Source organism: Diabrotica undecimpunctata, chromosome 7, assembly GCF_040954645.1.
Source record: "Diabrotica undecimpunctata isolate CICGRU chromosome 7, icDiaUnde3, whole genome shotgun sequence".
In the NCBI taxonomy this organism is placed as follows: Eukaryota; Metazoa; Arthropoda; class Insecta; order Coleoptera; family Chrysomelidae; genus Diabrotica; species Diabrotica undecimpunctata.
The window spans coordinates 128,126,214-128,147,855 of NC_092809.1; the positions used below are offsets into that span (position 1 = coordinate 128,126,214).

At 33.3% G+C, this 21,642-nt stretch overlaps 1 protein-coding gene across 1 annotated transcript in view; it reads right to left on the bottom strand.

The window, feature by feature from the left end:
* LOC140446636 (protein still life, isoform SIF type 1-like) overlaps positions 1-21,642 on the bottom strand; it is a 246,305-nt gene that overhangs the window by 53,108 nt on the left and 171,555 nt on the right. Inside the window, exons 6-7 of the mRNA XM_072539222.1 lie at positions 15,148-15,367; positions 5,945-6,091 (exon numbers count right to left, since the gene is read on the bottom strand). Of these exons, the coding sequence (XP_072395323.1) occupies positions 5,945-6,091; positions 15,148-15,367 (367 nt within the window). The remainder of the gene's footprint in view (positions 1-5,944; positions 6,092-15,147; positions 15,368-21,642) is intronic.

Genomic DNA, 21,642 nt, shown 5'->3' on the forward strand with positions numbered 1-21,642 from the left:
TACTCCAAGATCCTTGCAAGTGTTTTTTCTTCCAAGTACAGTAATAGAAATTTTGTATTGGCTCTCCAATAAATTATGTTTTTTGAGTGATAGTAAAACATGACGTTTAGAAGTGTTAAGAAACATTTTGTTATCATCGAACCGTTGACTCACTGAGTTCAGATCACATTGCAGCATCTCAGAGTTCTGCAAAATTGAAATTTCTCGAAAAATTTAAAAATCATCTGCAAATAGCAGGCTTGTCGAAAACTTCACACAGTGAGGTAAATCGTTAATAAATATAGCAAACAGAAGAAGATCCAAGTTGCTACCTTGTGGTATACCTGATGTCGACATAAATGGCTTAGATAAACTATTCCTCACTTTAACTTGATTTAACCTATCAAAAAAATGACCTCATAAACATACATGCTTCTGAATCAAAACCAAATTTGCTTAGCTTTTCAATAAGTATAGAGTGATCAATCTTATCAAAAGCTTTGGTACAGTCAGTAAAAATGACATACAGAATTTTATTATTTATGGCCCCTGCTGCAAAACTTGTCAAAATGCACAAATTTGACACAGTGGACTTCCCTGGTAAAAAACTATGTTGTTCTGGACAGAACCTATCTCCAAAGTAATTCAAAATATTGTTATAAAGCACATTCTCGAATATCTTAGCAATTGAATTGATGACAGATATAGGCCTATAGTTCTCAACGTTACCGGCATTACCAGATTTAAATATAGGTGTTATAACTGCATGCCTTAAGCTACCTGGAAATCTACATTGTTTAAGGCCGGTTTAAGGATTATGGATTATGTGTCCGACCCATCTAAGTCACTGTGTTTTAATGAAGGTTACGACATCTGGTTCATTAAAGAGTTGGTATAATTCGAAATTATATCTCTTGCGCCACTGCCCTTGATCTTTCATAGCTCCAAATATTTTGCGGATTATCTTACTCTCAAAGATTCCCAGAAGTCTTTCATCATTCTGCGTTAGAGTCAATGTTTCCGCTGCGTATGTGAGGACCGGCCTCAGCAGTGTTTTGTATATAATAATTTTAGTTTTTCTTTGGATATTTTTTAGGTGGAATTGTTTTTGGTGTCCATAGTATGCCCTATTTGTAAGGTTTATTCGTTGTTTAGTTTCTTCGCTTGTTTTATTGGTAGTAGTCACTAGGCTGACATAGATATTTTAGGATGCAGTGAAGTTCGATGGGCAAATTCTGGAATTAGAATTATAGATAAACACCATATCTATTATTCTGGAGACGAGACAATAAGAAACAGAAATGGCGTAGCGATAATAGTAAAAAAAGAAATAGCTAAAGCATTTACGCCCATATTAGAAAAGTTGTGTTAGTAAAAATTCAGTCAAGTTCCTCTAATATAAACATTATTCAGGTCTACGCACCGACATTAGAATCCACTGAAGAAGAAATAGAAAATTTCTATCAGACTCTAGAAGACTCTCTAAAACTGACCAAAAAACATGAACTTTATCATGGGCGATTTCAATGCCAAAATAGGACAAGGTACAGTCGAGAATGTCGTTGGGTGATATGGTCTTGGTATAAGAATCGAAAGAGTAGAAAGACTAATCCAATTCTGACAAGAGACGGATATGGTTGTAACGAATACATTTTTTAAATTACATCCAAAGAGACTTTATACATGGGAAGCACCCGGTGATACCCCAGGAAAAATCATAAGAAACCAAATTGATTTTATCAACATAAACAAAAGGTTTAGAGATTCTATCACCTCAACAAAAATGAAATGTAGGAAGAAAGGATGAGAAATCTATGGAAGTTGAAACATTACAACGCAAACATGGCGATTTCCATATGCACAAAAAAAATTAAAGAGGTACAAAATACCAGAAAACAACGCAATACAGGCATAGTTGTAAACAATGAAAGCCAGATCTTGACTACCATTGAAGATAAATTACTAAGATGGAAAGAATCTATGCAAGAATTATTCGAAGATGCAGCAAGAAGTCTGACTGAAACAAACAATCTCTACCAACCAGAAATAACAAACGAAGAAGTTACTATGGTCATTAAACGGATTAAAGATGGGAAATCACCACCACCTATCACCACCACCTGATGAGGTGCACGGTGAAATTTTTAAGCTATTAGAGTCATATCAAATTACAGCTCTTACGAAACTATTCAACAACATCGACGAGACGGGTTACTTACCAAAAGACTGGCTACTATCAATATTCATTCCGCTTCCTAAAAAACCAATCGCTAGAAAATGTGAACAACATAGATTGATTAGTTTGATGAGCCATGTACTTAAAGTACTCCTTACTATTATTTACTCGCGCATATACACCAAATTAGAAAAACACCTGAGTGAAGTTCAATTTGGATTCAGAGCAGGACTCGGAACGAGGGGAGCACTTTTTAGTTGGCAAGTTCTAATGCAGAGAGCCAGGGATGTCAACTGCGATGTGTATGCATGTTTCATTGATTTCGAGAAGGCATTTGATCAAGTCCCACATGGTAAACTATAGATATCCTAAAAACATCAGGACTCGATGGTAAGGATATAAGACTGATCTCGACCTTATATCTCTAACAAAAAGTAACAGTACGATTGGAAAATGAACTATCCGAGATCTTCACAGTCGAAAAAAGAGTAAGACAGGGTTGCATATTATCACTGGCATTATTTAACATATACTCAAACAATATTTTTAGAGAGGCCTTGGACAAATCAGAAGATGGGATTGATGTAAATGGCCAACTTATAAACAATATTAGATATGCAGACGATACAGTGTTGCTGGCAGAGAGTGCGCAGGGGCTCCAAAGGATGATTGATAACTTTGTAGAAGCATGTAACAAATACGGCTTAAAACTAAATTGCAAGAAGACAAAAATAATGATCATTAGTAAGAACACCAACATAAACGCTCAAATTACAATAGGCGATACACCGTTAGAAAGAGTGAAAAATGTGCTATTTGGGCTGCAATATTACGGATACGGATACGAAGAGGTTAAGAGCAGACCAAAATCGGTGGATAAATAGAATAACAGAGTGGAGCTCGATAGGAAGAAGGAAGAGAGGCAGACCCCGAAGATCTTTCAGAGATGAGGTGGACGAAGCAATGAGTAGAAAAAACCTACAGGAAGGGGACTGGCTAAACAGGAAAAATTGGAGAAATCGGTTGAGTGAAGGAATACAGTGAAAACTGTGGAAATCCTTGTATATATATATATTATATATATATATATATATATATATATATATATATATATATATATATATATATATATATATATATATATATATATATATATATTACGGATACTTGGGATCACAGCTACGAAATAAAAACTCGTATTGAAAAAGCCAGAAGCTCTTTTAACAGCCTTAGGAAGATTCTCTGTAACTTGTCTTTAAGTATCATTATACGCATAAGAATTCTTAGATGTTACGTCTTTAGTGTCCTCCTCTATGGAGTAGAAAGCTGGAGCCTTACAGAAGATGCCATAAAACGATTAGAGGCATTTGAAATGTTGTGCTACTGACGTATGTTGAGGGTCTTAGATTATATACACCACACAAGTAACATAACTATTCTCCAGAGGCTAAGAAAAGACAAAAAAATTATTAACACCATAAAAAACAGAAAATTGGCTTACTTCGGCAACATCATCTATCTATCTATACATCCCTTGCTGTCCAATTTTGGACATAGGCGTCCTCTTCCTTCTTCCACGTCTCTCTATTGTAGGCAGTTTGTATCTACTTCGGGCCTGCGTGTTTCTTCAAATCATCTAACCATCTCATTTGTGGCCTTCCCCTTTTTCGTTTGTAACTATATGGTCTCCAGTGTATAATCATCTTATTCCATCTGTCGTATTTCTGTCTTATGGTATGTCCAGCGAACTTCCACTTAAGTTTTGCTATCTGCGTTAATACATCGGTCACTTTTGTTTTGTTGCTGATCCAAGTATTTCTTTTCTTGTCTGATCAATCATACGCAATGATAAATACAAACTTCTACAGTTGATTCTACAAGGCAAGATTGGGGGTCAGAGAGGCACTGGACGTAGACGTATATCCTGGCTGGCCAATCTTAGGAAGTAGACTCGTCTAACGTCAACTGATCTATTTTGAGCTGCTGTGAATAGAATAAGATGGGTCAATGTAGTCGCCAATATCTCTAGAAGATAGGTACATTTAGAAGTCACTAGCAAGCCAAGGTATATGAAGTTGTCAACACGTTCAAATATATGACCTTCAAATGCTGTTTCTCGTTATGCATTTGCTATAGGATCCTTAGTAACCAACATGTACTTGGTTTTGTCTTCATTGATGACTAGACCGACCTGTTACGTCGGCGTTTTCAATTCTAGAAAATATTGCTCATTGTCTCGCTTGCTACCCCTATTATATTATTATCATCAGCGTATGCTAAGATTTGTATAGATCTATTGTAAATATTACCGCCATTTCTAATTAGTGTGTCTCGGACTGCCCTTTTAAATGCAATGTTAAAGAAGGAAGCCAGGGCATCCCCTTGTCTGAGTCCATCCTTTATCTCAAAGGATCGAGAATGTTCTCCCCTTATTCTAAAGCTGGCTTTTAAGTTAAACATTCTCATTCTCGTTAATCGGATAAGTTTTTCTGGTATACCAAACTCACGCATTGTTTGTTATAGTACTGTTATCTTTTTCTGGAGTAAATCTGGAATGGTACTTTTCAACTATGCCAACTGTGCAAACTTGTAGCCTTTCGTAGAGAATATTTTCTAATATTTTGTAAGCAGTTGTTAACAGGGTTATACCTCTGTAGTTATCACACTGGAGCTGATCGCCTTTTTTAATGTAACATGCGTATTACGCCTTGAGACCATTTACAGGGCATGGTCTCATTTTGCCAGACAAGAAGTAAAAGTTTACGCATTGCTTGTAACAGGGCGTCGTCGCCACCATTCTTGTAGAGATCGCTGCAAATTTGATCGGTTCCTGGTGCTTTATTATTTTTAAGCTTTTTAGTGGCTTGATAAACCTCTTCAGTGGTAGGTGGTGTTTTTTGTTCTACTATGTTTTTATTTACTAGTTCTGTAAAAAAAGTTTTTTGCCAATTTCTCATTATTTTACCTGGTTTATTTAGTAATATTTTATCATTGTCATGTATGGGTTATTTTTCTTATATTTCCTTTCCATTTTTCTTGGTTTCTGGTAGAAAGATTAAATTCCCTTTTTTTGAAATTTTTCTTCTATCTCTTTGAATTTGTTCCCAATGTGTTTCTGGTTTCTGTGGGTATGTTCTTTACATATTTTTTTTCAATTCTCTGTATTTTTGTCTGATACTGTCACTATTGTATGTTAGATTTTTTATTCTTATTTTTTAATTGTTTTTGTTTGTATTTAGCATGCCTTGTTATGCTATTTTTTTTGTTTTGTGTTTTCTATTAGTTTTCGGAGTGTTTACTTTATTCGTTTAAAATTGCTTTTGTTATGCTTTCCCACTTTTTTTCCGGGTCTTACGTTTCTGGTTCTTCGTTAAGTCTGTTGTTTATTCGTTCTTCGTACTGTTTCTGTGTAGTATTTTTTTTTAAAACATTTTTATGTTGAATTTTTTATTTTGGAGTCTCAACTAAAGTGACTGATGATTTGTTAAATATTTTTCTGCCAACTCCACAGAAATATAATATTTTTTGTTGTATTAGGTCCAGAATTTTAAATTAAAATTTCGAAAGAATTGAAGACGTTATAAAACTCTCTATGTACCTCCAAAGACAAACAATAATTTACTTTAAACTGTAACTTTTTTTATAAAAATTAGTTGAAATGAAAATATAAAATTTGTATTTTTTAAACAGATTTTAGGCGTGTCTAAACCTAATAAACTGTAAAAGAATCACTGAAATCATGCCAATAAATATATCTATAATATATTTATTTTCTCTTGACAAAATTACCTTGAGTATATTCACCTTGTGTAGATACAGTCTGAGTAGCACCAACGTTGTCATAAAGACTAGTGGAAGATGTTGCGGCGGTTACTTTTTCTATCCTTACTTCTGAGTCTGTCGTTCTCGTTGTCGCTCGGGGAAGTGTTGAAGATCCTGAAGTAAATAAGGTTTAATTAGAGAATTAGTTATATTTTGTGATAAGCTCTAAGAATTATATATTATCTGCTGAGCAACTACAGCATCAGAATAAAAACGTGGCTCAGATTTGTCAAATACTAAGTATATTCTGTCTTTTTTATATAGTAGAGGTTTTGACATTAAATATCAGAAAGGGCAACAAAAAATCAAGTAATGGAGGTTAAAAGATAGACGGTCTATTCAAGGCAAAATTAGTAAAAAAAATGTGTTGCAACATTAAAAGAAGTCATAATACAATTTGGAGGCAGGTGTCCAGTATCATTATAGATACTTCTATTGAAAGCCTTTAAAAAATTACAGGAAAGAAGTTTAAGAATAGAGAAACCTGGTGGTGCTCAAACAAAGTTTATGAAAAAAATAAAGAAGATAGCTTTAAAAAAACAGGTCGAACACAGATCTTCAAACTATACGGTAGCCAAAAAGGAAGCAAAAATGGCAGTAGCAAAAACTAAAACAGAAACGTATACATATCGATACGGTCAACTTGATACCAGAGAAGGAAAAACAAAGATTATATAAAATAGCCAAACATAGATCTTCGAGCTAAAAATAATAAAATACTAATTCAAGAAAAGGATATCAAAAAAATAATAAAAGTGATTTGGTAGTTGATTAAATGAAAAATTTGACGGAAAACTAGTTGAGTTAACGAAGAGAGTAAGCAATCCCTTACCGCATACTGTCCTATTAAATAACTTTGTTTGTAGGATTATATAATTAATAATTTCAACTGAAAGGGTATCAAAAAACGAATTTGTTTGTATGTCCCATATTTGGCACACTTATAAGTATAGAAGTAATATTTATAATTGTAATTTGTTATTTCAGATGAATACGAGAAAATTTTACGGTGTTCAAAAGGTACTAATTCTAAAAACTGATATGAGTAAGAATAAAAATTTGTCTTCATATGATGATCACTATAGGAATAGATTCGTATTGCTTAGAAAGAAAATAACACCGATTTCGTCTGACACTGAAAGCCACATTTGATTGACAGAAGACACAATTATTGACTAAAGTAAGACACTGACAGTGATAATAATAGCGGATTACTACTTTCAATAAATATTTATTCAAATATAATTATAAATTCAAATAATTATATTATGTGTACAACATATGTCTACAAATAGAGGAACATGCTGAACGCCAAGCATCTAGAAAACTTTTCTCAAAAGTCAAGTATCTAGCGGGAGAATTCAAACCGCAGACACAGATCATCAACGATAATAGTGGAAATACCATAATAAAACCAGACGGTATCGCAAATATGTGGAAACAATATTGCGACATACTATGCTCTAACAACGACCCAGACAATATTGCAGAGAAAAGAAGTTATGAAAAAGAACCTCAAATATTGAAATCAGAAATTGAGGCATCATTTAAAAAGCTAAAATTCAGAAAAGCATAATGAGAAGATGGAATAACAGCTGAAACACTCAAAGAAATGGAATAATTAGGGACGGAAGTGATGCTTAGAATTTGCAATGAGATCTGGAATACTGGAAAGTAGCCAAATGACTATAGTAAACTCACGTTTATTCCCATATATAAAAAAGGTTCACCGACAGATTGCAGTAATTACCGTACAGTAGCATTAATATCACACGCGGGTAAAGTACTTCTAACTATCATCAATAAAAGTCTAAAGTCAATTCTCTTACCATAAATTCCCCGAGCACAATGCGGATTCGTCTCAGGTAGAGGAAAAAGAGAACATCTTAATATTCTCTAATTTTTCGAAAAATCTCGAGAGTTTAATATAGAAACATATTTATGATTTGTTGACTATTTCAAGGCCTTCGATACCGTAAATTGGGATAAAATGTGACATATACTTAGAGAAATGGGTACGCCAGAACGTCCAATCTATTTATTACCAAAACTATATGTAAATAATACTGTAATGTAAGAATTAACAATGTGGTTTCGAAAAACGTCAAATTAAAATCTGGAGTGTGACAGACATGCATAGTATCCCCTATTCTATTCAATATATATAGTGAATATATTATGCGTCAAATTTTTAAGGAATGGCAAGGTGGAATAACGATAGAAGGAAGAAAAATCAAAAACCTATATTATGCTGATGATACTGTTATATTGGCGTCATCACCAGAAGAACTGAAACAAATTATACTCGTAAATAGGCTAGGCACGGTGAGTACGGAATATGATTTGAAAATAAATATACAGAAAACCGAAAGTGATGATCATCGATAGAATCAGAAACAACCAAGCAGAGATAAAAAAACATGGTAGGTTACGAAGTGGTCAGGCAATTTAATTACTTGGACTCCGTTATTACTAATAGTGGAGGATGCGAAGACGAGATCCGTCGACGCATCACAATGGCCAGATCGGCTACAGCCAAACTCATAAAAATTTGGAAGAACACTGACATCACAAAAACACAAAATTGCGCCTTGTTCGAGCATTGATATTTCTTATCGCCACCTATAGTTCAGAAATTTGGACAATAAAAAAAGCCGATTCAAAGGGTATAATGGCATTTGAAATGTGAGTCAACACGCACAGGAAAGAGATAATTGGACAGAAATAGTCAAACAAATCACATGACGCCACTACATCTTTACGAAGGAGAAAACGTGTAGGAGGAGGAGAACTACTTTGAACAGTAAAAAATTTATTGAAGAAGAAACTTACACATAATGAGCCTTGTAACGTTTCTCTAGCTTTAACCCCAATATGTAAATCAAGGAATATATGTACCATATTGACAAAAAGAAATCATGCCTGGTAAAATATGTTTAATGTTTCTAAAGAGTTTGTAATATTCTAAGGATCAGAAACTCTTATGAATACCGTAAGTGAGCTCCAAGATCCTATTCAGTTTTTAAATTTTTTTACCGATGAAATTTTTGAGTGCATAAACGAGCAGTTCAATTTTTTTGGTGTAAAACCACCATCTAATATTTCATAAGAAGAAATTCGTATATTTTGTGGTATTTTTATATATAATATATTAATTGTTCAACTTTTGTCGACCAGATCCTACTGGAATGGTTCATTTGATATTCCGAACAGATTCGAAGAAATAAAAGATTTTTGCACCAGTAAAAAATCAGCCTATGATAAACTATTTTAAATTCGTCCATTGCTGGACAAAATTTGTGAAATATTTCCGCTCATTCCTAAAGAAGAGAACATCGCAGTGGATGATCCCTTCAATGGGGATATAAAGTTTTTGTTCTAAGCGGTGTAACTAGTTTTTCATATGACTTTAATTTCTACTGTGGAGCTACTAATCATAAAAATGATCAGTCTGGCTTAGGAGCAAGCAGGTATGTCGTAGTGAAACTTTCAGAAACAATTCCTAGAAATCTAAATTATAAACTTTTCTTGATAATTAGTAGGATAATTGGGATAAGTAACAATTCGTTACTAACATATCTAACGAAAGACAGTATTTTACCTCTGGGTACATTAATTGCTAACCGAGTGCTAAACTTGCAATTTCCTAAGGAGTCGAACTTATTTCGTGGTATAATAAAACATTGTGAATACTATTTGTACCCATGGTACAATGAACACAAGGTATGATACATAATATTCCAAAATCGGTTCGCGTCGCGCATGACGTATTCAAGACCGCTTCTTCACGCAACATTTGAATGTAGTTGTATTGGAAAGACTTTTAATTTTAAGTGTTTTTATATAATTTGGCTAATGTAATTATAGTAATTATAAAGAGATGATAAAATTATGTTATTATAATATTTAATCATAAATAAAATTTTGAAGTTAATTTAAATTTATTAAATTTTTGGTACAGTTATTTTGTTAACATAGATATCCTTTATAAAACAAATTTTAATTATCTTTTATTACACGTAGATACAGCTTAATCAACATACTCCAGAGTTTGATATTTCAGATGTTTAAAAAGATATAAAAAAGTGGTAATGAAGGTACACAAAATTTGTACGTATATACTGAACTAAACACAAAATCAAAATAAATAATGATAAAGTCAACTTTATTTAGATTGGATGAGCTAGCTGGCCATCGATTATGATTGTAGTACTGAGGTCACACAATATTGCACAATATTATAAATGACATCTTTTGTAATTTTCACACATAAAATTATCTTGGTATTGTTTAAGCTAAATTGATTTCCTCCGAAACAGATCTTATTGCAATTTGCATAGCAGGCTGAGGCTAGTTTCTTACTTAACAAATCGATATGAAAGAACCATTTAAGGTTGCTGTCTAAAAAAATAACAACAATTTTACAGTAACATGTTAAAAAGCATTAAACTGGTATATTCATATGAATTCTGGGTTTTCGTTACTTTACAAAATGAAAGATATCATAATGGAGTTTTTTTCTAGTTGCATAACTATGCACATCACTAAGTTTATCCAAATGTTTTTAAAAGCACCTATTTTTAATACATAACAAACATTCAAAAATAGCGATGGTTCATGAAGAATAAAAATGAATTAATGCAGAGCTGGATGAACTACTGCAGAGCGCAGACATCGTTACATTTGTAAAGTCACAAAGACTAAACTGGCTTTGACACTTAAAAAGAATGCCAGATAATCGAGCTGTACAAGTAATCCGGAGATTAAAACCCCAAGCAAATAGGACAAGAAGTAGGCCCAATAAAAGGTGGATAGAGGATATGGAGGAAGAACTTTAAACCATGAACATCAGGCAGTGGTGAATAAAGTATTCAACATGGTATTAAACATTATAGTCATCAAATTTTTTAAACCCTTGCGAAGTGGATTTTTGTATAAAGAGACATATGTAAGCATATATCTAAATTATTTTTCTATTATAAAATAGATGACTTAGTCAGTATTGAGTTACTTTAAAATATATTTATTATCTCATAACTTGCAATTTGCAGTCGTCACCATTGATAACCGATATTATTGTCGAACTTTTGTTTTTATACAAGCCTTATGTCTTGCCGGTGTAAAGTCATCTGAAGTCGATATTTATTGTGTTTTGCGTTTGAACTAATTTGTGCCTTATTTTTATATTATTATATTGTTTGGTAAGTAAATTTTACATATAATAATCGGTGGGTTATAGTAATGTATATATTTTTCATTTTACTAAAATTAAAAATAAATAAAATCTAAAATACCATATTGAATTATAAATCAGATTTTTCTTTATTGTAATCTATTTTGTTTTTATTTCAGTAAAACTGCTTGGAAATGAGAGACAGTAAATCAAAATACACAAATCTACTACTATTTACTTATACAAAAAGAGTGCGTCTATGTATAAAAACAAAAATAAATATTTCGCCTAGACCCCTAGAAAAATAAAGGTTTTACGCTACTGAAAATATATTTTTTATTCAATTATAACCAAAAAAAAAATTGATTATTCATTTACCATAATTTCAAAATGAATGTGTATGTTAAGTTGTAATAATGGGTTCGAGCGATCTTGACTACGTCACACTCCTGGGCCAGCTGTCAAATGTCAGCAAATGTGCGCAATATCATACCTTGTATTCATTGTACCATGATTTGTACCTATGTCGGAAGTCAACTTACATCGGAAGTAAAAAGATTCTGTACAAAACTAACAGTCACATACAAGTTGCCCGTCCACAAAATATTGCTGCATATAATGCTTTTATGAGGAAGCAGATTTATTAGATTGGATGTTAAGGTAGGAAAATATGGAGAAGAAATATAAAAGATAATGACATATTTTCCACTTTTGGAATTCAAACTCGCTGTTGCTGAAGTTTTGACCATAGCTAAGGTTGTACAGAGAAAGAGGGGAAAACCATATACTTGCCTGCAGCCTAAGCTAGATTTAAAAACTAAAAGTATCCATTTTCACATATTCCTGCTCAGAAATTTAGGACTGATCACTTGAGTCACTGATCTATGGTAAATAATGAAAGGCAAATATGTAAATATTCGGACTGTAAAAAAAGTCTTCCGTTTCATGTAGTAAATGTGTCGTATATTTACATTTATATAAAGCGCGCAATTATTTCTTAAAGTTTCATACGAAATAAAAAGATAGTTTTCAGTAGTAGAGTTGTTATTCAATAAAAATATTTATTAATTTTATTTGTCTTCTCATTACCGCAAAATTTGTTTTTTTCTATAAATTTTTTTCTTATAAAAAATATCAAATATTTTTTTAAATATCTTTTCAGTGCATCTGATTATATGAACTACAACAAATAATTTTTTGTGAAGTATAAAACAATCATTAATAAATCGTAAATTTGGTAAACCTGCTTCTTCCATCTTTTTCCTAACTTTGGATTTAGCCTATTTGATAGGACATTTTTCCATGTTAATTCTGGATATTATATCGAAAAGTAATGGTTTTTAACGAATTTTTATAGGCAAATTATTTTTGACAAATTATTTTAACTTAAAACTTAAGAGATATGAAATAATATCTACAATAAAATTGTAAAGGGATAACAAACGCCCAATGCATAGCCAAAGCACGTCCGGGTCTACGTTCCGCAGTTAAATTTTAACTCAAAATCCGGTCCTATCCTATGATTATCCCTTTATAAATTGCCTGTTCTCTGTGAAATATAGACCGAATAAAACGGGATTCATTTGGTAAATAAACTAGATGGCGAATCTTGAGAACACTCAAAATTTAGTTTCACCTTTTTTGCACAGTGAGTGACTGTCACTCCCTTTTTTATATGCATTACATTTTGCCTTTAGACGCTCACTAAAGTAATTGAGTAATTGAGAAAATTTACAGCAATGCATCAACTGGAATAAACATATCTTTATTGTATACAAAAAAAATGAGCTATTTAAATAGTCAATTAAAAATGTCTTTATGAAAATTTACTGCGAAGAACGATGTTTTAAAATAAATACACAATAAATGCCTGAAATAAAAATACCAATAAAATTGTTAAGAAGTATTATTACCGGTATAGCTATAGAATTGATACATTTATAATATTATCATATACACTCATGGACAAAAATATCGAATATTTTGGAATTTTCTAATTTTATTTTTTCAAAATAAATCCTGGAATATCAAGTCGTTTATTGTGAAATAGAGTTTATTTTAACAATGCTTAATAAACAATTTTAAGTTTTTATGCGGAGAAAATTGCGAAAAAAGTAAATGGTTATAATTGGGTAAATAAAGTTATTTTACTTTAAATTTAAACGCTAATTTAAATTGCTTAAACAAGTCTTTTTAACTAAAAGAAGTGCATGATCAATAACGAGTATTCTCGCCTATAGCTCTTATTAGTGCTAGTATGCTTCTGGATATGCTTTCAAGTAAATTTTGGACATATTCTTGGGAAATTACATTCCATTTATCCTGTGCGGCAAGCCCAAGCTGCTCTATCGTATTTAAAATAGGATTTCTTTGTCGTATGCGGCGTTTTAGGTAAACCTACATGTGCTCTATTAGATTTAAATCAGGGCAAAACAGTGGCCAATCCAATTTTGGAATTTGAACCTCATCAAGATAATTACTCACTATGGCAGCGGCATGTGGCCGAGCATTATCGTGCATTAACATTAATTTTTCATATCCAATGTTACCAACATATGGCAAAATATAATCTTGCGGGATGTTTTAAACGTAAGAGTCACCAGTCATCTATCCAATTACTTTCACAAGTGCGGTGCGTGCCTTCTAACTAATACCTTTCTAAAGAATTATGCCACCACCTCCAAAACTAACGGTCTGGGCGAGATTGCAGCTGGCAAATCGTTCTCCAGAAACTCTTGGTGGACGTGCTTTTGACCACATAGCTTCCATAATTGAATTCTGGTCTCATCAGTGAAAAGAACATTTTTCCGGTTGTCGATATTCCACTGAATATGTGCTCTTGCAAATTCTAAACGACGAGCTATATGATTTTGGAGAAGATGTGGAACTTTGAGGGGCGTCAGGGCTTTAAGTTTGCTTCTTTTAATCTTCGTCTTACTGTTTTTGAATTTTCATTAACTTGTCTAATATTTAATAGCTCATTTCTGAGGTGCGTCGATGTCAATGAACGATTTAGTGTAGAAATAAGAACTAAAAAACGGTCATAAAGTGCAGTTGTGCAACTTGGACGTCCTTGAGCAGGCCTTGGTACAAAATTTCCTGTTTCGCGGTATCTTTTTAAAGTATTCAAAATTAAATTGACTTGAGACGTCGGTCGTACGATATCTTTTTGTGCGTATCCTTCCTCGTACAAAATTGCCATACGTGCTACTTGGGCTTTATCGCAGTATCGAATTGGTGGCATACTTGTCTTAAACTTAGTTAAATCAAAACAAAATTTAATTAAACTCAATAAATTATACTAAAAATAACCGCATTAGTATGATTTTTATGATTAGTACGAATGTCACTAAACGCTAAATAAACGTCAAAATAAAGGTAAAAATATTTCAAACCAGTTGAGTATATCAGTCTACTATATGAGTGTCATCAGTAATCTAAAATTGTTTTGAAATGTAGTGACTACAAAAAAAATTGGAAAATTCCAAAATATTCGATATTTTTGTCCATGAGTGTATAATTTAATATAATAATTAGGCATTTGTCTTCGACGGTCAACAAATTTTGGTTACGCTTTCATCAGAAACAGGTTCGATGTGCCCCAGGATATATGTACTTACTTGGCTCATGCTCTGCCATAGAATGTAATTCTTTGGAAATAAAATTATTATTTATTAATTATTTATTAGATTTTTTTACATACGCTTTATGTTTTCTTTATGGTTTTTGTCCATGGTCTATGCAAATAAGTTTGAAATACATACTTATTCCCATTTCCTACCCAAAAACTACATCTTCTACGTTTAGAACTGCTGGTAGTTGCAATGAAATTACTTTTTGTAATATTCCTGCTATATATTTTGATCGCATTGATAACGTTTCTCTTAATCCCTCTTTCCTCGCCTTCCATTCGTCTTAACACGTAAAATTAGAAAACATGTACATGAGATAATACTAACAACATAATTATTAAATTTTAGATTGATGCACAACTCACCCCTATATCTGGGATCTTGCGCCTTGAGCCTCGCATACTGCTCCGACGTCATGCACGTGCATTGTGGTTCACGGCCGGAAGCGGCCGGCCTGCTGGGGGATGCTGGAGTGCTGAGCGGTTTCCGTTTGCCGCCCGCCGTCTTCAACTTCTGTTTGTTGGGCGGTTCCAACTTGAGGCTGTACGAAGAGGAAGCCTTGCGGCTGAACTTGAAAGACGGCGACTGCAACAGATCAGACTGCGTTTAATAAGCATTTTTAGAGCTACAATAGCACACTGATACATAATTATTTACGTGAGTTACTAAATCGTCAGTTTTGCAAAGGTATTATAAAGTTACTACAAACATTTACTACATAATATGTAGACTATAAGTAAGAACTGTATTACAACTCCGTTAAGGAAGTTCATCAGTATATTATCGCCCAACAAATAATATTTTTTGTAATATTTTATTGAAAGAAATGTCAATTTGCAATATACACTGAAAATAATCAAATTACAAAACTATTGTCTGATGTATGGTTTAGGCTAAAGAAATCTGCACACGATTTCCATATCGGTCGTGTCATTTGTTCTGAAACGTCTCATATTTTACCTATTTTATAAATAAGGCATATTTTTAATGGGTCTTTTAGAATTAAGTACTATATTTGCTATGTATTGTTCACTTGAATATCGTAGAGTGGCTCCACGAGCGACAGATTGTCGCTAGCAGTAGCAGTAAAATGTAGCTTGATAAATGAAAACAACAGCAGTGATACTGAGTAGCTCCACGCGCTGTAGATTGTCGCTTCGTTTCGAGACCGAGACGCTTCGTCAAGGTCGTGTCGCGTTCGAATAGATCCGGACCTATTTTATAGCAGTAATTTGCAGCGCGTTTGTGGCTCCACTAGCAGTAATTTGTCGCTTTGTGTTTGTTAAATCGTTTCTTTGTTTTTATAAATTACTTTAAAGTTTTTTCATACAATTTTGTGTCTCAAATCATAACAAAAAATTATAAGTTCCAAGAAAGAAATAAATCCAATATTTTCTTTATCGGTATTCTAGATAACAAAAATCAATGGATAGTTTTTTTTTTCAATCCCAATTAACCGTATCAAACTGTACTTTATAATAGATGCCATTTTTAAACAAGAAAAAGTTGAATATAGAGAGAATAAAAAGTTTTTATCGATTTCCCGAAAATCTATTTTTTGGATTTCCTTCTTCGAACTGGTGATTCATTTCTATATGGTGGTTGTCTAATCATGTCATATAAATAAAATTTTAATAATTATTGTTTATAGTAAAATTTTATTATCCTTCAGTACTAATATTTCGATTTCGATAGCTTGGCGTGATTTATAAATAAAAGAATGCAACAAAGCAGATTTTATGTCGCATCAGAATTTTTTAAATTATTGTAACATAAAAAAGCAAGATAGATATTGGAAAAGGACGATTCATTACATCAACCCAATATGATAAATGAATATAATCGACATATGAGAGCCGTCGATCTACTTGATGATTCAGTAGCGAATTACAGAATACGCAGAGGTAAGAAGTGGTGGCGGCCCCTTTTTATTCTAATGAAAGTTAAATAGGTAAATATTTTGTTTTTTTTTTATTTTTAGGTAGATACATGTATAGAATTATATAATATGTCATTTGAAATCTTACTTTAAGGTAGGTAATTGCTAATTTTTCTTCTGGGCTTAGGCTATCACGCATTGATGTATCCTGTTTTCGTATGACATCTTCTATTTCACATAATAAAAAATTAAACGAAGACACTGACATCCTGTAATATTCAAAAAACTTGTCACGATATTCTTTTAATTTATTGTGTAAAAGAAAAAATTTTCCCTCCGTCTGTCTAGGTACTACAACAGGGTGAATATACCATTTCTGTTGTTTTTTAACCCTACGTCGACGGTACAATGCCAATATTAAAGCAACTTTGTGTTGAAATGATAGATGATCCATACTATATTATTGTATTATCGGTGTGAATTTATTTTACTTATTTACTTATTTTATCTGCTATATACACGGACATTATATAAACGGACAAGATACCACTGATTGTAGCTGCATCATATTAACGCTCATGGAGCCACTACGAGACCAAAACGCTACGATATGCGCGCTGTAAACTGTCGCTCGTGGAGCCATAATTTGACTGCTTTACTGCTGCCGTAATTTTACTGCTACTGCTAGCGACAATCTGTCGCTCGTGGAGCCATAGCCTAAGGATAAGGTAAGAACAAGTAAAAAATCTAGTTATTAAAATTCTAGTTATTAAAATAAACAGTCAAGTGGCAGTGGCATACCAAATTCTGTTTTCCACAATGAACAATTTACACACACGGAACACAAGCAACCAGAGTCTATTGTAGTATCAGTAGAAATTGCAGGTCCGCTATTAATAAACATCTAGGAACATGTATTTAACTACCCAACAATATCTGCTCCTAGAATACACATCCGAAAATGCACCAAACCATATATACTGACAACAGACAAATACTTATTTGTCCATTCCAGTAAACCAATTTGCTCTTCCACCTCAACTACAACAATTTCCACCACGACCCCAACCAATTTACTATAACTTAAGCAACCCATCTACTGTAGGGCAGATCTTAAACACACAGCTATATCTTGCAATTACACATTCAGAAAACTCAGATATAGAGTCTAGCAAAGATGAAGACTAAGAAAACCAAAATAAAAACTCATGGCAAATAGCAAGAATAACGATACTAATTCTCCAAGCTCACCATCAACAAAAATACAAAATCAATACAGTGCATTATCAAACACCGAGAGCCCTAAATAAACTATAACAGAAAATACCAAAAGCACCTCCAATATTCGTATATGGCGTCAAAAACTTTAAATGTGGGTGGTCGGTATTTTAGGTGTGGTCGGTAACTTTGCACAAATAGTGAAGGAAAAAACCTACTATACCACAACCTTGCCAAACGACACTGTCAAGATTACAACATACACAATCGATATCTATCGTAAACTGATACGGCATTTACGAGAAGAATAAATCATTTACCACTCTTACCAAACAAAGGAAAAATCTGCCTACAGAGTGGTAATAAGACGTCTTCTCCTTCTCTATCCCTTTTCCTTCGTAAGGATATAGTGGCGTCATGTAATTTGTTTGACTATTTCTGGCCAATTATCTTTCTCCTGTGCGTGTTGTTTTCCTTCGGAGAATGAGTAACCAGTCATGTCCTTTATTTGGTCCGACCATCGTACTGGAGATCTTCCTCTGGATCTCTTACCCGCTACGTTACCTTCAACAATCATTAGCTCCATGCCTACTCTTCTTTTAGTTATATTTCCAAAATATCTTAGTATATTTTGGTTAATAGTTGTGGTGAGTCTAGTTTTTATATTAAGTCCTGCTAGAATTAAGATATTTGTGCGATGGGCGGTCCATGGTATGCGCAACATTCTACGGTAGACACACATTTTAAATGCCATTATACGCTTTGCATCGGCTTTTTTTATTGTCCAAGTTTCTGAAGCATAGGTGGCGATAGGAAATATCAATGCTCGAACAAGGCGTAATTTTATGTTTTTTGTGATGTCAGTGTTCTTCCAAATTTTTGTGAGTTTGGCTGTAGCCGATCTGGCCATTGTGGTGCGTTTACGGATCTCGTCTTCGCATCATCTACTGTTAGTGATAACGGAACCTAACTAGTTAAATTGCCTGACCACTTCGTAACCTGCCATGTTTCTTATCTCTGCTTGGTTGTTTTTGATTCTGCATATTTATTTTAAAATCATATTCCGTACCCACCGTGCCTAACCTATTTATAATTTGTTCCAGTTTTTCTGGTGATGACGCCAATATAACAGCGTTATCAGCATAACGTAGGTTTTTGATTTTTCTTTCTCCTATCGTTGGTCCACCTCGCGTTTTTGAGAACTTTTTAAGAAAAGAACCACTTTTTTTTTGAGAAACGGCAAGGTGGAGCAACGATAGGAGAAAGAAAAATCAAAAACATAACCGTCCATAAACTTCGCAATATAACTAAAATCCTACATAGACAAACAAAGTAACCCTTATCTTTATTTTTCATCTTTGAACTCAAAAGTAAGAACAAAGACATATTTAACCTAGAATTCTTATGTCACATTAAAATAGCAATCGAGGCACCAAAGAACAGAAACTCAATCAGTGCATGTGATGTCAAGAATACAGCCATAGTAAAACATACTGCACTAAACTGCACTACTCGGTCAAATGTGGAGGACAACATGATACAAGAGATTATAAAAAACCTAAAAAGGCTTCGATTAAGTATTGCATTATGCATCTTATTAACCCATCAGCCTACTCCGATCCGTAAGCAGAGCTTTTCAAAGATTGCTGCTACAAAGGATATACGCAGATCATGAATTCCTAACATTACTGCCAAAACATCAGTTTGGTTTTCGGAAAAATGAGTTAACTACCCAACAAATCCAACGAATGATAAATAAGATATAAAATCTTAAAGAAAAGAAATATTGCAACGCTATATCCTTAGACATTTCACAAGCGTTTGACAAAGTCTGGCACAGAGGACTGTTTTACAATGTAAAAATAGCACTATGCAATAACTATTTTCTTCTACTCAAATCCTACATATCAAATAGATATTTCTCTGTAAACTTCAATGACCAACAATCCAACCTCCTTCCTATTAACTTTGGAGTCCTGCAGGATAGTGTCCTAGGGCAGCTGCTTTTCTCACTCTTCACAGCCGATATAATAGAGACTAACATTACTACAATCGATTCCTTTGCTTCCGATGCAGTAATATTAGCTGTAAACGGAGATCTCATAGAAGCCCCATAAGACCTGCAACATCGTCTGGATAAATTCGGTGATTGGTACACAAAATGGCGAACAAGAGTAAATAAAACAAAATCAACTCAAATAACATTTATTAACAGCCACAACACATGCCCACCTACAGGAATGGACAATGTAAGAATGTTAACAATAACAGAAGCTAGATATCCTTTTGTCTTTATCTTGACCAACGTCTCACTTGAAAGAAGCATATTCACATAAAAAAAAAGACATACGTAAACAAAACAAAATACAAAACAAAATTTTTCTGTACAGAGCCATACTCAAACCTATTTGGTACTACGGACTAGACCTATGGAGATATGCAAAGCCAATGTCGCTGAATATCATCCCAAGATTTCAGTTTAAATGCTAAGATCGATAGTAAATGGTAAGTAAATAATCAAACAGTTCACTAAGACTTGAAGATTCCTTTCATCAGAGAAGAAATTTGTCGAGCCACGGAGTGACATAATAGATTTTTTTGTCACAAATTAAACGAAGATTTATAGTGAAAACGAAAACGAAACGAAAAATAGCTCAGTGGCGTATATTTTTTTTAATTGAGGCCATTACCCGTAAGTGCGCCAATGATGAATATAAAATTCTTAATTTCATGAAAAAAATCTGCGATAACTACCTCTTAAAACTCACCAAATTTTATTTGCATATCTCAACCATTTTCGGGGCAATAAATAAATCGACAGTTTGTAAGAAAAATGTTAACACCCCGTATCTCGAAAACGAAGTATTTACAAACATTCGTTTATGTAGCAAACTGTCATTATTTTTTCATACAGAAGCACCCCCCGAAGTTTGTTGTACTTATTTCATAACACCCTATATATTATACAAATATGTATTATTCAAGTGGACTAAAAACCGGTACTTTGAACCTCTGTAACTCAGAAACAATTGCTTTCTGAGTCTTGGAATACTGATACCTTTTGATTATCATGACCAAAGCTACCTATCTTTGAAATTATAGCCAATTTAACTATAACCACTTTTGCATAAGAAAAGTGCTGGGGCCTTTTGGTTACGTATTGAATGTAACAACAACTTCAATTATTACAAAATTCAAAAAGCTTGGTAAATTCTGATGACTTTGTTATTCTAGTACAAGGTAAGTTTATTACAACAGTCAGAGATAGAATGCAGCAGACACTAAATGTAGTCCCATATGGACCAGGGAGGTAGGATTATCTATAGATTCTCAAACGTCTAAAATAGTAATATTATTAATTCCTTAAGAAGGAAATTAAAGGGCACAGAGAACCATTAAAACTCAATGGTATTATTCTGAATGTGAATCTATCTATCTTAATGATTAGTGTTGCATATCCAGACGCACTCACGGCAAAACATAGGGACTCAGGCAGGACAGAAGGTATTGGATATACAACATGGTGGTTAAACTCACCATAATATAAGCATCTCTGGTATGGTGGCTAAAGGTGCAACAAAGAAGTGCAGTGTTGAAGCTAAGCAAAGTTCAAAGACTTGTTTGTCTTAGCATAACGGGTGCCATGAGAAGTACCCTCCAACTTTTTATATGACAGTAGAGGGAGAAGCGAGAATGGCTTTATATAGACTGCAGGAAAACTTAAGCAATTTTTTAGTTAGATATGGGCATTGCAACAAAATGA